Here is a 13699-nt window from a genome sequence, read left to right as displayed (position 1 = left end):
GCAGATGGAAGGGGCAAAGGTGAGAGCAGAGATAAACGAGACAGAAAACAAACTATTTGTTTGATTTAACAAAACCAAACACTGGTTCTTTGAAAAGATCAACACAACTGCTAAAGCCCCAGCTGGAGTGATGAGAGACAGAATACGAATTATCAGTCAATACCAGGAATGATAAAGAGGGGAACTCACTGCAGATCACACACACGTTAAAAGGATAAGAAAGGAATATCATGAACAATAAATTTGATAGCTTAGACAAAAGCGACAAATTCCTTGGAAACTACAACTTACCAAAACTGAAACAAGATGAAATAAAATATCTGAACAGCCCAATCTTTTTAAAATTGAATTCATAATCAAAAACCTTTTCCTAAAGAAAACTCCAGGCTCATGGGTTTACCGGTAAATTCGATGAAACATTTAAGGAAGAACTTTTTAAACAGAAAAAGAATGACTCCGTTTTATCACCGGCAATTGGCTCCTGCTTTTGCCTGGAGTGTCCTTTCCCCTCTTTAAGTTCTGATGATGACACCTAGACCTTCTTTCAGGAGACAGCTCTCCCCTACTGTAGGTCCACATGGTTTGGGTGGGACTGACCCAACACCAGGGATGGGCATAAGACCCACATATGACCAATCTGAACAAGGCATCCTCCTGACCACAGAGACTGGTTCAGGGACAAACCTGCCACCCAGGATGGGCCAATGAGTCAGTCACGGGAAGTATGCTGGAATGTTAACTGGGGTTACTGAGGAAAGAAAGTTGAGAGATGGAGAGAGAGAGAATGAATGGGTCCTGATGACATTATTTGGGCCCCTGAATCCAGCCATGCCTAAAAGATTTAAATTATGAAGCCAAGAAATTTTACCCCCCTCTTCTTTTTTTTTTAATGCTTAAGTCAGGCTAGGTGGGTTTCTGTCACTTGTAACTGAAGACTACTACTAACATGCTACCCAAACATGACCATGGTAAACATTTTGGGTGTTCCTTTCCAATTTTTCTTCTTTTCTTTTCTTTTTTTGGGTAAGGGAGATTGGCCCTGAGCTAACATCTGTTGCCAATCTTCCTCTTTTTTGCTTGAGGAAGATTGTCCCTGAGCTAACATCCGTGCCAGTCTTCCTTTATTTTGTATGTGGGATGCCGCCACAGCATGGCCCAACGAGCGGTGTGTAGTTCTTAGCCCAGGATGTGAACCCCAGGCTGCCAATGTGGAGTGCACGAACCTAACCACTGTGCCACTAGGCCAGCCCCTCCTTTCCAATATTTTTGTTTCTATGCATAAGTCTTAAAAAAAATAGCTAAGATACTATGTATACTTTGTATCTGTTTTTATTACTTTAAAATTTTATCATACACATTTTTGTGTTATTATAGGCATACTTTTATTGGCTGCAGTAATAGCATAATCATTAAGGCTGGGCTATGGACTCTCACAGTCCCTGGGGTGAAGCCAGATTCCATCACTCACAGGTTAGGTGTATGTCCTGGGCGTGGTGCTTTAAGCCTCACTTTCCTCATCTGTAAAATGAGGATCAGAGTAGTAACACGTCACGGAGTTGTTGTGAGAGTGTTTTGAATCAATGCACTCAAAGCATTTATCCAAGTGCGTGATGCATACTAAACCCTTGATGAACGTTAGCTGGTAACGACTACTGTTGTTGCAACAAATGGATATACCTAGGTTTACTTAATCATTTCCCGATTATGGGGCTTTTAGGGTGTTTCCAATTTTTTATTATAAAAAACACTGTGGTGAACATATAAATACATAAAGCTGTCTTCCCTATTTAGAATTATTTTTTTAAGAGAGATCCCTTAATTGGAATTATTAAGTCTAAAAGTAAGACTACTCTGAGGTGTTTAATAAGTTATCTCATACTGTTTTCTAAAACAGTTGTTCAAATTTACATTTGCATTTTGTAGGCAGATACTATATTACGTTTCATCTTCAAATGCACATTTTATTCCTTTACTAAAGTGGAAATTCCGTGCATTCCTGGACTTTTGGAATGTCATTCTAGCACTCCAGAATTCCTCAGTACCTCTGTACTGAGGAACTCTCTCTAAACATTAGAATGACTATCATTAGAATGATTAGAGAGAGTTCACAAGCAGGATGCATACAACAGAGTGCTGGTTTTACTTTTTTTTTTGCTGAGAAAGATTCACCTTGAACTAACATCTGTTGCTAATCTTCCTCTTTTTTTGCTTGAGGAAGATTAGTCCTTTGTGCCGGTCTCCCTCTATTTTGTATGTGTGTCACTGCCTCAGCATAGCTGATTAGTGGTGTAGGTCTGTGCCCAGGATCCGAACCCATGAACCCAGGCCGCAGAAGTGGAGCAGGCTGGACTTAACCACTAGGCCATGGGGCTGGCCCTTGGTTTTACACTTTTAGGGTCTCTCTTGTGTAAATACATACCTGCTATTTTGTGGGCACACATACAAACGCTCAGAAACTGCTACAGGTTTTCCTGCAGACAAACCCCTAACTTCATAACCGTCAAGCATCAGTCTCTGCAACACTTGGAGGAGTCAGATTCCAGGACCAAGAAGTGCAGGGGAGAGATAGTGAGCGGCGACAACCAGGGGGCCGGGAGCTGAAAGCACTCCTTTCTTATCACTCTCTGCAACTTTCCTCTGCAGAGCACGACAGGCAGGAAGGCAGGAAAGAGGAAGACGAGGAGGGAGTCTCCGGGAGAGGAAGCCCCACTCGAGAGCCCATTCACAGCTTCGAGCCCATTCACAGCTTCGACACTCACTCTCCAAGAGAATTGCAGCTGGTTTTTTTCAAACTAATATGTTTAAATTCTCCTGTATGCAAAGCAAACTATTTTATTTGGAATGGGTTGTAGTATATTTACTCTTTGAAATATTTTATTATGGAAAATTTCAACCATATATAAAAGAAGAGAGATTCATGTAATGAGCCCCATGAACAGTTTCAACAACAATCAACTCATGGCCACGCTTGTTTGGGCCACAGCCCCGCTAATAGACTGCTTTTAAGATGAAAGGGTAAGACTAAAGAGTATCTCAGGCCAGCCCTGGTGGCCATTGGTTAAGTTAGAAGTGCTCTGCTTTGGTGGTCTGGGTTCAGTTCCTGGGCGGGACCTACACCACCTGTCTGTCAGTGGCTGTGCTGTGGCAGTGGCTCACAGACAAAAAGAGGAAGATTGGCAACAGATGTTAGCTCAGAGCGAATCTTCCTCAGGAAAAAAAAAAAAAAGAATATCTCACTAACACCTTTTTTAATCTAGAGGTTCCAAAAAAAAGTCTAGTTTAAGTATAGACAAGAGAAAACAAACTTCTGAATAAAATTAGGTTACATGTTCTTATTTGAAATAATTTTGGAGAGTCACACTTGTAGTTTCAAATGTCTCAAGGCACTCCAATGGAGTGCTCAGGGATAAGCTGCGGAGGCTGGTGGGCGAGTGCACTCTGTGCCTGGGGATCTACCTGAACTCTCTCTCTACTGCATGGGCGGATGGCAGGAGTGTCCCCGGGGGTTTCTTCCTCAGAACCAGCTGATGGTTTGCCAGCCTGATGTAGTAAGTCGGATTTGACTGCCCGTGCTCAAACTGAAGGAGTTCCATTGGGCCTGCAAGGGTGAAAACAAAGAAAACTCAAACCAGCTCCGGAGCACAGACCTGGACAGACGTGCTTTCTTTTTAATGAGTCCCGCATTCGGGATGCAGAATATCCTATTTGGGATGCACCATAAGAAAAGCACCTCCTGCCTGGGTACCAGAAGTGACTGAATCCCAGGCTTACCCTGCCTGCTCGGGCCCAGAATCACCTGCCGTCCATGTGGCAGAGGTCGCTCAATTTACACTACAATAACTTCTCACTTTGTGCGGGTGTCCTATTTGGTCCCTCTTGCCAGCTCCTGCTCCGTGGAGAAAAGCTTTTTCGTTCTATCAGCCACAAGCACAGCCATGGCAACCCATCCTGCTAAATGGAACGCTTCGAGCCTGAGGATGAAAAGCATCCTTGTGCGTCCCTCGGCCCATGCTCGGCCAAACGCCGCCTGACACTGGCGCTCTGCAGAGGCCTGCAGCTCGAGCCAAAGCCGCCTTCATGAGGTGCACTTTCCCACCCCAGCGGGTGGAACTCTGGCTCCCTGACAGAAACTTCCTAATTAACCCGCAGCTTCAGAACAAGGCTGAACTCTGGATGGAGATTCACTTCACTCGGTCAGAAGAGCAGGGAGGGAGTTTGCAGGAGCTAGCTGGCCTGGGCAGAAAGGGCCCCTGAGCTCTGCAGAAGCGCTACAAACAACCCCACCACTGGAAAACACCATAAGGTGAAGCGCCACACAGAAAGACTTCTTCAAGGATCCAGTGAGTGAGGCGCAACTGTGTCACCAGGTAGAAACTTCAGAAGCTCAGGAGGCACTTGTTTTTCTGAGGGTGGAATGTGAAGAACAAGAGAGAGAACTTTGAAGAGATGGAGACAACTTGTCACATTTTAAATTCATGCAACTTCTAAGTCACCCTCACAAAAGAGGCTGTCATCTCAAAAAACTCAGAAACGCTTCAACGCCCCCGGGCACAGCTGGCGGCCTGGCCTCAAGTTCCCCTCCTCCTCTGCTGCTGCCACTCCACACTCTCGGGGGTAGGGGGAAGTACACTTGGGGACCCACAGAAAAGGAGGTTCATGCTTTTTCCCCAAGCAAAACTGAAAGCAGCACTCGGATCCGCTGGGCCCACGGCTCTCCTCACCACAGCGCCTCTCTGTCCCCAGCACATTCCACCAGGGTTTGACTGTGAGGACCAGACTGAAGGGGTAGCCTTTACCAAAATACAAAAACTTCAATACCTGTGGTTTGGGTCCCCAGGAAGTCTCGGAGGTACTTCTTCAAGGAATCTTTTGGAATTTCCATGGTCTTTCTCACAGGCCGAGTGTTTGGAATCACCTTTCTCAATGTTAAACCCAAAAGAGTTTCCAGTTCCTTTACTGCAGTCTCTGGGTCATCAACCTGGTTTCAAAGAGAGAAGTGAACAGGTACCACCATCAACCCTGACCTCTCCTCCTGTCTGCTCCCTAAGAGGGGAGTTTTTCAGAGGGAAATATCCACGGAGTCAGCTCTCTGAGCAAGGACTCTGGAGCCAGGATATTCAGCTAATGAGGAAGCCGTGGAATGAGTTTCCTCATCCTAATCACATTAAACTGTCTTCTCTGCTGGGAAGAGCCCGGTTAAGAGGCTACGATACTCCCTCACGCAGGAGGACAGAACGTCGTGCTGCAGCATCCACTCCGTCCCGGCGAGCCCATCAGCCTCACAGTGAAAACCCAAACAGAGAAAGCTGGACTGAGACCCTCTCTCATGCGGCTTCTCACGCTTCACAGCCATGACCTGCGGTGGCCTGTGTGGCTGCTAGAGCCTGGCTCCCCACCCAGAACAGCATCACTAGGACAGCCTGACTGCCATCCCAAAGGTCTTAAGCTATTCACCTCTTTGTGTAACTCTTTTCTCACACTGTCTTCTTAGTATGTGTTTGTCTGACTTCCCATTAAAAACACAAGCAGCTAGTCATATAGATTTCATAATTAATAAAACATAAAGACTATAGCAGCATGGGGGAAAGCCACTAAACTCAGCCACAACTAGGAATGTGAGAGGACTACGCAGAAATGCTTTAGGCTAGTGCCTGGCACACAGTAGGGGTTCAAAAAATAGTGACCATTACCTTAATGGTGCGAATACCAAGGCTGGCAGCTGCCTTTACATTCAGTCCAAGATCATCAAGAAAGATGGACTCAGAAGGCTGCAGGCCGAGCCGTTCCAAGCAGAGCTTGTATATCCTGGGGTCCGGCTTGCAGATACCCTCCAGGCAGGACTCCACGACCTGAGGGAAGCACAGGAATGAGAAGCGAATGTCCCAAATGTGGTGCTCCCACATGGACGCTGGTATAGTTTTTGAAAAGAAGAGCAGAGGAGGACAGTTGAGATTTGTTGTAACAAATAACTTAAGACTATTACAATACAGGGGCCAGCCCCATGGCCGAGTGGTTCAGTTCACATGCTCCACTTCGGCAGCTCAGGGTTTCATCGGTTCAGATCCCGGGTACGGACATGGCACCGTTTATCAGGCCATGCTGAGGCAGCATCCACATGCCACAACTAGAATATACAACTATGTACTGGGCAGCTTTGGGGAGAAGAAGGAAAAAAAAGAGTGGCCACAGATGTTAGGTCAGGTGCCAATCTTTAAAAAGAAAAGAGTGTTATGATATAAAATGGTATTTTTTTTTTAAGATTGCCACCTGGGCTAACAAGTGTTGCCAATCTTCCTTTTCTTTTTTTTTTCAAAGATTGGCACCTGAGCTAACAAGTGTTGCCAATCTTTTTTTTTTTTTTTCTGCTTTATCTCCCCAAACCCCCCCTGTACACAGTTGTATATCTTAGTTGCACGTCCTTCTAGTTGTGGGATGTGGGACGCCACTTCAACGTGGCCTGACGAGCGGTGCCATGTCCGCGCCCAGGATCCGAACCCTGGGCCGCCACAGCGGAGCGTGTGAACTTAACCACTCGGCCATGGAGCCAGCCCCAATGGTATTGTTTTTTAAGTTGAGTGATTTGGAAATACTGAGTTACAACCTGGGGGCAAATTTAGAAAACCAAAGTTCTGGTTCAGACAGTGATCTTGTGCAAACAGCAAAGGCACGATGCGCCTCAGTTGCATCATCAGTAAAACAGGGACACTAACAGCCACCTTACCTGTCTTAGTGGTCGTTGTGAAACCTAAATGAAACTTGGATGATTTCCAAAATGACAAAGCATTTTGCTAGTATTAGATATTGTGGCTTCACAGAGCAGAAGAAAAGCTGGAAATTTCAGCTTTAGGGAAAGTATTTCACCATTTCTTCAGAAAGAAGGCACTGTTTACTGCTACAAAAGAGACATAACCTTAATGTCTATATTTCAGAAGTTAAAAAACAGCCACACTCAGTTCAGACAGATCAATCGCACAGGAGGGCTGTCGCAAAGAGACTGTCAGTGGCAAAGACACTGCTCCTTTCATGCCAAGAGCCTCCTACGCCAACAGCCTTGTTTCAGCCGTGTGTCTGATCTGGAACTGGGGGAGCGGCCGAGGGCTCAGGAGAACCCTGAAAAAGCCATCTCAGAGTCAGGCCCTTGCCGACCCAGCAACCCCAGGAAGTCCTCTCGCACCGTCCTCAGGGCTTAATCCTCTATAAAATGGGACTCACCTGGCCAGAGAGCCCAACAACCAATACCCTCTGGTCTACCCTAAGAATAGAACTGCGGTAAATCCCTGACTCGCTCCTGGAACGATCCCCCCTCTCCAAGACCAAGCACAAACCTGAGGGCCCCTCCCTCTACGCCACATTCGAATTATTCAGAGCTGGGTGAGAGCTGCCTTTTTAGGTAAATAAATGTCCTGCATAGACTGGACCTCTCTTTCCATTCTTCCTGTCTCCTAAGGACCTGAATGAGCCGAAGAAAACAAAGAGGCTCCTTCTAAAGCAAACGTCAACAGTGGGTGGCAGAGAAGCTGGGTGTTTCAGCACCAATCACTGAATCAAGCTGCAGGAAAGTAGCACAGCTGTGCCCGGCCGAGAGAAGGGAGGAGAGAGGGGACAGACCCATGGGGATGGGGCCAGGCTCTGACGGGCAGACATCTCATCTCCTCTCATCAGTGATTATGTTTTAGGTGAGGAAGATTGGCCCTGGGTTAACATTCCTTGCCAATCTTCCTCTTTTTGCTTGAGGAAGATTGTCCCTGAGCCAACATCTGTGCCAATCTTCCTCTGTCCCTGAGCCAACTCTGTGCCAATCTCCCTCTATTTTGTATGTGGGACAGCACCACAGTGTGGCTTGATGAGTGGTGTAGGTCTGCACCTGGGATCCGAACGTGTGAACCCCAGGCTGCTGAAGCAGAGTGTGCAAACTTAACCACTACGCTACTGGACTGACCCCTGAAAAAATTCTTAAGACTTAAGTTTGACAAGATCCCTGGCCTTCTCCTTCTGTTCTGTTTCAGAAAATGAGAAAGCTCTGGAGATCTGTTTCACAACAATGTGAATATACTTAACATAATGAACTGTATCTTTAAAATGGCTGAGATGGGAATTTTTTTTTTCTGCTTTTTTCCCCAAATCCCCCCAGTATATAGATGTGTATTTTAGTTGTGGGTCCTTCTGGTTGTGGCATGTGGGATGCCGCCTCAGCACGGCTTGATGAGCGGTGCCATGTCCACACCCAGGATCCGAACCGGTGAAACCCTGGGCCACTGAAGCGGAGCGTGTGAACTTAACCACTCGGCTACCAGGCTGGGCCCTGGTTACACTATCTTTACCCCTATCAAAATACTTTTTTTGCCTTATAGTTTTAGAAAACAAAAACCTAAACACTTTCTCTTGAGGAAATGGGTTTTCAAAACTCCAGATCTTCTACAGACCAAAAATATGAAAAGCCATCAGAAAAGCTGCTGGACGGCAGATGCCAGAGAGTTTGTGAAATCTGAATGAACACGTGCATGGTTTTACAGAAGCTCACAGGCCTTTTAAATGGCAGCTTCTAGTTGCAGGGCCCAATATGAGCCTGGCCAACTTAATTTGTCCAGATGAACATATCCCCATAGCCACACTGGATGGAAGGAGTCTCTGAAAATAATCACAGTATACTGAAGCCTTACCTATGTGCCAAGCATTGTCCAAAGTATAGAATGTATAGCCTTTGCATACATTTTCCTCTGGGATCCATGCAGCTACCCTACGACAAAGAAACTGCTATTCCTGAATTACAGGTGAGGAAACTGAGGTTCAGGGAGGCAAAGCTATGGCCCACGGTCACCTGGCTACAAGCTCCAGAGACAGGATTGAAACTGGCTGAGGTCCCTGAGCACTCAGAGGGGAGGGAGCTTGGTGGAAGGCTGTGTTGTGGATGAGCGGGGAAACCAACAATCAGGGCGGGTATGGAGCCAGGAAAGCTGTACAGAGGGGAGAGAACTCTGTCTGTGAGGGGCTTTCCACAAGGGGGAGGGAGGTAGAAGGTGAAAACAGCATTAGGTTGGGCAGTTAATTTCCAATGCTTGTGCTTTGAATTTCCACCTGTCAATTCTACTAGATTTTATGTCCTGTAATAGCACTATCTAACAGAACTTTCTACGATTATGGCAATGCTATATCTGCACTGTTCAAGAAGGAGCCACTAGCCACGTGCGGCAACTGAGCACTTGAAATGTGACAAGTGAGTATTCCAGAGAGAAAGGATTGTGTCTGTCACATTCAACACAGCATCCCTTCATGCCTAGCCCAGCGCCTGGCACACAGTAACTGTTCAATAAGAACCTGTTTTCCGACTCAGTGAAGTTTAAGCAAGTCATCCATCAATAATTCACATCTATCCCAGGATAATGATCTATTTTCTCTTAGCGAAGTAGGAAGACCATCTCTTGCCTCAGGATATTCTCAGGGTACTTCTAGAGTATAGCATCGTGTGCTGTGTCCAATACAGTAGACACTAGCCATATGTGATTATTTACATTTAAATTAAAATGAAATAAAATTCAGTGCCTCAGTGACACTAGCCACATGTCAAGTGTTTAACAGCCCTACGTGACTAGTAGCAGCCATACTGGCCATTTCCAGTACCGCAGAAAGTTTCACGGGACAGAGCTGGTCTAAGAATTAATGCCGTAGAAAGAGAGGGCAACGGGTTGGTCTTTGAAGAGAAAAGGTCAAAGGGCCATGAAGACGCAAGGGCTGACGGAAGCATATGTCATGTGATGACTAAGGTTCCAATTCAGAATGGAAGGGCCTCTCTAATGCTGAGGTTTCAACCAGCGATCAAAGCCCAGAAACGTCTGACCTTGCTAAGAGCTCAGTGATGTTCTAAAAGTCCTCTTTTCAACCTGTTATGCCGAAACCTAATTTAGCCAAGTGTCTGAATACAAAACCCACTCACTCAAGACCTGCTAAAAGGCAGTGTTTAATGTTGCATCCTGCAGCCAGGACAGAGACCCTGTCTTGAGCGTTTTGGATCACTGCAAGCTTACCACATCAAACTGTTTCCGGTCCAGAGGCAAAAAGCTTTTCCCATCGGGAAGATAAAAATTATTGCTCAAGACTGCAGTCCGCAGGCCTTTTGCCCGAATTTGAGTTATGGCCTCAGTCATCACTGGGAACTGCTTCGCAACTTGCTCACTGGTCAGCAGAGAGAAAAAGGAGTCCACAGGCACACGGGTCTCTGACTAAGAATGAGGGGGAGAGGAAAACCAGCAATCACTAAGAGCTAGGAGGACTGATCACCAACAGAGAAAATACACATTCCTCCCTCCTACTGCTACCTGGTTGTAAGAGCCGGGCCCTTGGCCTGCTGCCCCTGTGCAGAACTTTGCACACCAGGCTGTAAAAAGTGACTCAGAATTAGAGGTACAATGGTTAGGGAATTGAGCTATTTGTATCAATATTCCAGTTAAATGAGTTCCTTATTTCACTCATGGACTGTCAATGTAAAAAGGTATCAGAACACCATAAGAGGATACATTAAACTCTAAAAGTGTATTGAGCAGATGTAATTTAATTTTTAACGATCCAGAAGACATTTAACAATTTGGTATTGCCTCAGCATCACCATTAGGAAGTTCAGTTTCTGATCTTTTTTTTTAAATTCAATCGATGTGGGTTTTGAAAACTCTTATGTTATCATATTTCAAAATCTGCAAAGGCAAGTCTGCTATTTTACGCACACACACACATTTTATAACAGCTTTATCGAAACAAAATTCATATACCGTACAATTCAACCATCTAAACTGTATAATTCAATGATTTTAATATATTCTGGAAGTTGTGCAACCATCACCACAATCCATTTTGGAACATTTTCATCACCCTAAAAAGAAACCCCATACCCATTAGCAGTCACTCTCCATTCCTCCCCTGCTCCCAATACTCCCAGTCCTAGAAAATCACTAATCTACTTTCTGTTTCTATAGATTTACCTATTCCGAACATTTCATATAGTAAATGGAATCATACAATATGTGGTCTTTTTTTTTTTTTTTTAAAGATTTTATTTTTTCCTTTTTCTCCCCAAAGCCCCCCGGTACATAGTTGTGTATTCTTCGTTGTGGGTTCTTCTAGTTGTGGCATGTGGGACGCTGCCTCAGCGTGGTCTGATGAGCAGTGCCATGTCCGCGCCCAGGATTCGAACCAATGAAACACTGGGCCGCCTGCAGCGGAGCGCGCGAACTTAACCACTGGGCCACGGGGCCAGCCCCAATATGTGGTCTTTTTTAACTGGCTTCTTTCTTTCACTTAGCATAATGTTTTCGATATATATATAAATTTAAAATTATGGTAAAATATATATAACATAAAATTTACTATTTTAACCACTTTGAGTGCACAGTTGAGAGGCATTAAGTACATTCGTTGTTGTTCAACCACTAGCATCCATCCACAGAATTATATTTTAAATTATATGTTAGCAGGGTTATTGTGAAGGTTACACAAGCTTAGAACAATGCCCAGTATAGAGGCAAGGCTCAGTACTATTTTTTCAATAAGCTTTCTGATCAAAGCCGTTATGCAGACAGCGCCTGTTTCCGATGATCAACAGCTGACGGAGGGGCTTAGTAAAGAATGTGTGTACTTACTCACATAGGAAATGAAAGCTGAGTACCTAGGCTGGAAGAAATAGCTTAAATACTTAGAACGAATGACTAAGTTCTCACTTCTTTATCTGCAGTTTAACCAACTTAATGGAAGAGTGTTGCATCCACTTCTCTAGGCAAAAAGAATATGGAAATTCAAGTATGTTTATCACTCACAATCTCAGAGCAAAGTCTCCCAAATTCTTGCAGGAAATCTTCTGTTGTTAGCTCTCCTCTCATAAACGTCATCCAAGGCCCTTTGTCGCCACCCGAGATCAAGGCCTTCAAGATAGTTCCGGAGGGGATCTGATTTTGGACCTCCCATTCTAGAGGAAGGAAAGTAGGCCATAAGTGAAATACATCGACAAAGGGCTGGGGCTTGGGGAGCTCAGGGCAATGACATGCCAGTTCCTGTGGCATCACTGTGGTGCCAGGTGGGTTCTACTGGGAATTCGGGAAAACTCAGGAAATCCAAAATCTCAGCCTTGGATCGCTAAGGGAACAGCGATACTAATTTGTGTGACTGAGGGGATAGTGCTGCTAAGCGCTGGGTCCTTACCACTCGCTTGAGGTGACTGTGGACACTGCATTATGAATTTCCTTCCCTGGCACCTTGTTAGCCGGCTCCTAGAAACCAGGTCCCTCACACGGTCCTGGCACATGGTACGGAAGTGCATGAGGTAACAAGCCAGGCTCCGACAGCACTCCAAAACCAGCCCTGCATTTTGTCACCTGCAGTAACCCTTTACGGCAGTGTAGCCGGCACATGGAAACAATCACTGGGGAGATGTTGTCTTTGTGGAATACAGAGGAAAATTTCTATCCACAAAGAGGCAGTGATGGATCAGCATTTGTGGATACTGGGAACACTTGGGCAGGGTTTGCTTTTTCTTGTACACGGTTGTTTTCCTATAATACAGCTGCTACAGGGCAAAAGTATATCTAGCATTCATAGTTATATCTAAGACATAATATACTTTACACACAGCTTTTGTTTTGATAAAGTAGTGCCTGTGCATTGAAAATATTTCAGACAATATAGAAAGGTATGAAAAAAGAAAGCAAAATTACAAGAATCCCATTCTTCAGAAATAACTGATGTTACCAATTTGGTGTATGTCTTTTGAGAATAGCAAGACTTTTTCTTTTTTTGGTGAGGAAGATTCACCCTGAGATAACATCTGTTGCCAATCTTCCTCTTTTTTTTGCTTGAGGAAGATTAGCTCTGAGCTAATCAACGCCTATCCTCCTCTATTTTGTACGTAGGATGCCTCCACAGCATGGCTGATGAGTGGAGTAGGTCCATGCCCAGATGTGAAGCCATGAGCCCTGGCCACTGAAGCAGAAAGCACAGAACTTTAACCACTCGGCCACGGGGCCAGCCCCATGAGAAGAGCGAGACTTTTAAAACTCAATCCAAAGAATAATACTTCTTTAATTTTAGAACTAAAGTGTATAGCATTTTTTACAGTCTCGGAGTTGGCAAGCATGTGAGGAAGCTGGCACCCTCACACACTGCTGATGGGTGTGTAAACACGTACAACCTCTACGGAGAGCCAAATTTTAAATGCACATACGTTAGATGTAGTGATCTCACTTCTAGGAATTTGTCCTACTGATATATTTATAAAAGTAAGCAAAGATTATGTACAAGGCTGTTTGTGCAAATTGCTCATAATAAAAAGAATTAGAAACTTCAATGCATATTAATAAAGGGCTTGTTAAATCACTTATGGTAAATCCACATACTGGAATAGCACACAGATGTTAAACTATATAAACTTGACCAAGAGTTGGCAAAATACGACATGGGGGCCAAATCTGTCTCCTGTTTTTGTAAATAACGGGCACAACATAACTGGAAATAATGGGAACATGACCACACTTATTCGTTTACTATTGTCTATCACCACTTTCTCGCTACAACAGTGGAGCTGAATAGCTGTGACAGAGACGGGAGTGCTCGCAACGCCTACCTAGCCCTTTACAGGAAAAGTCTGCTGACCCCTGAACTAACCCGCCCTGTGCCTACTGATGGGAGAAAGCTGCCAAGATACTCCACTGGGGCAGAGAGA

General features: G+C 44.9%; 1 protein-coding gene across 4 annotated transcripts in view; it reads right to left on the bottom strand.

Annotated features, from left to right (window-relative positions):
- The window catches only part of ACAD10 (acyl-CoA dehydrogenase family member 10), a 50618-nt gene that overhangs the window by 28932 nt on the left and 7987 nt on the right, over positions 1-13699 (bottom strand). For 2 of the 4 annotated variants that reach the window (XR_006885346.1, XM_046640316.1), the window contains exons 3-7: positions 11802-11950; positions 10023-10217; positions 5691-5849; positions 4819-4978; positions 3457-3598 (exon numbers count right to left, since the gene is read on the bottom strand). Coding sequence is in view for 3 of the 4 variants with exons in the window: in XM_046640316.1 (XP_046496272.1) it covers positions 3457-3598; positions 4819-4978; positions 5691-5849; positions 10023-10217; positions 11802-11950 (805 nt within the window). In the remaining variant the exon portion in view is untranslated. Of the gene's footprint in view, positions 1-3456; positions 3599-4818; positions 4979-5690; positions 5850-10022; positions 10218-11801; positions 11951-13699 lie in introns of those variants that run through there. The other 2 variants (XM_046640318.1, XM_046640317.1) reach the window with 2 other exon arrangements.

The sequence above is a fragment of the Equus quagga genome, chromosome 15 (assembly GCF_021613505.1).
Source record: "Equus quagga isolate Etosha38 chromosome 15, UCLA_HA_Equagga_1.0, whole genome shotgun sequence".
Taxonomy (NCBI): Eukaryota; Metazoa; Chordata; class Mammalia; order Perissodactyla; family Equidae; genus Equus; species Equus quagga.
This window is presented reverse-complemented; position numbering and strand designations above follow the sequence as displayed.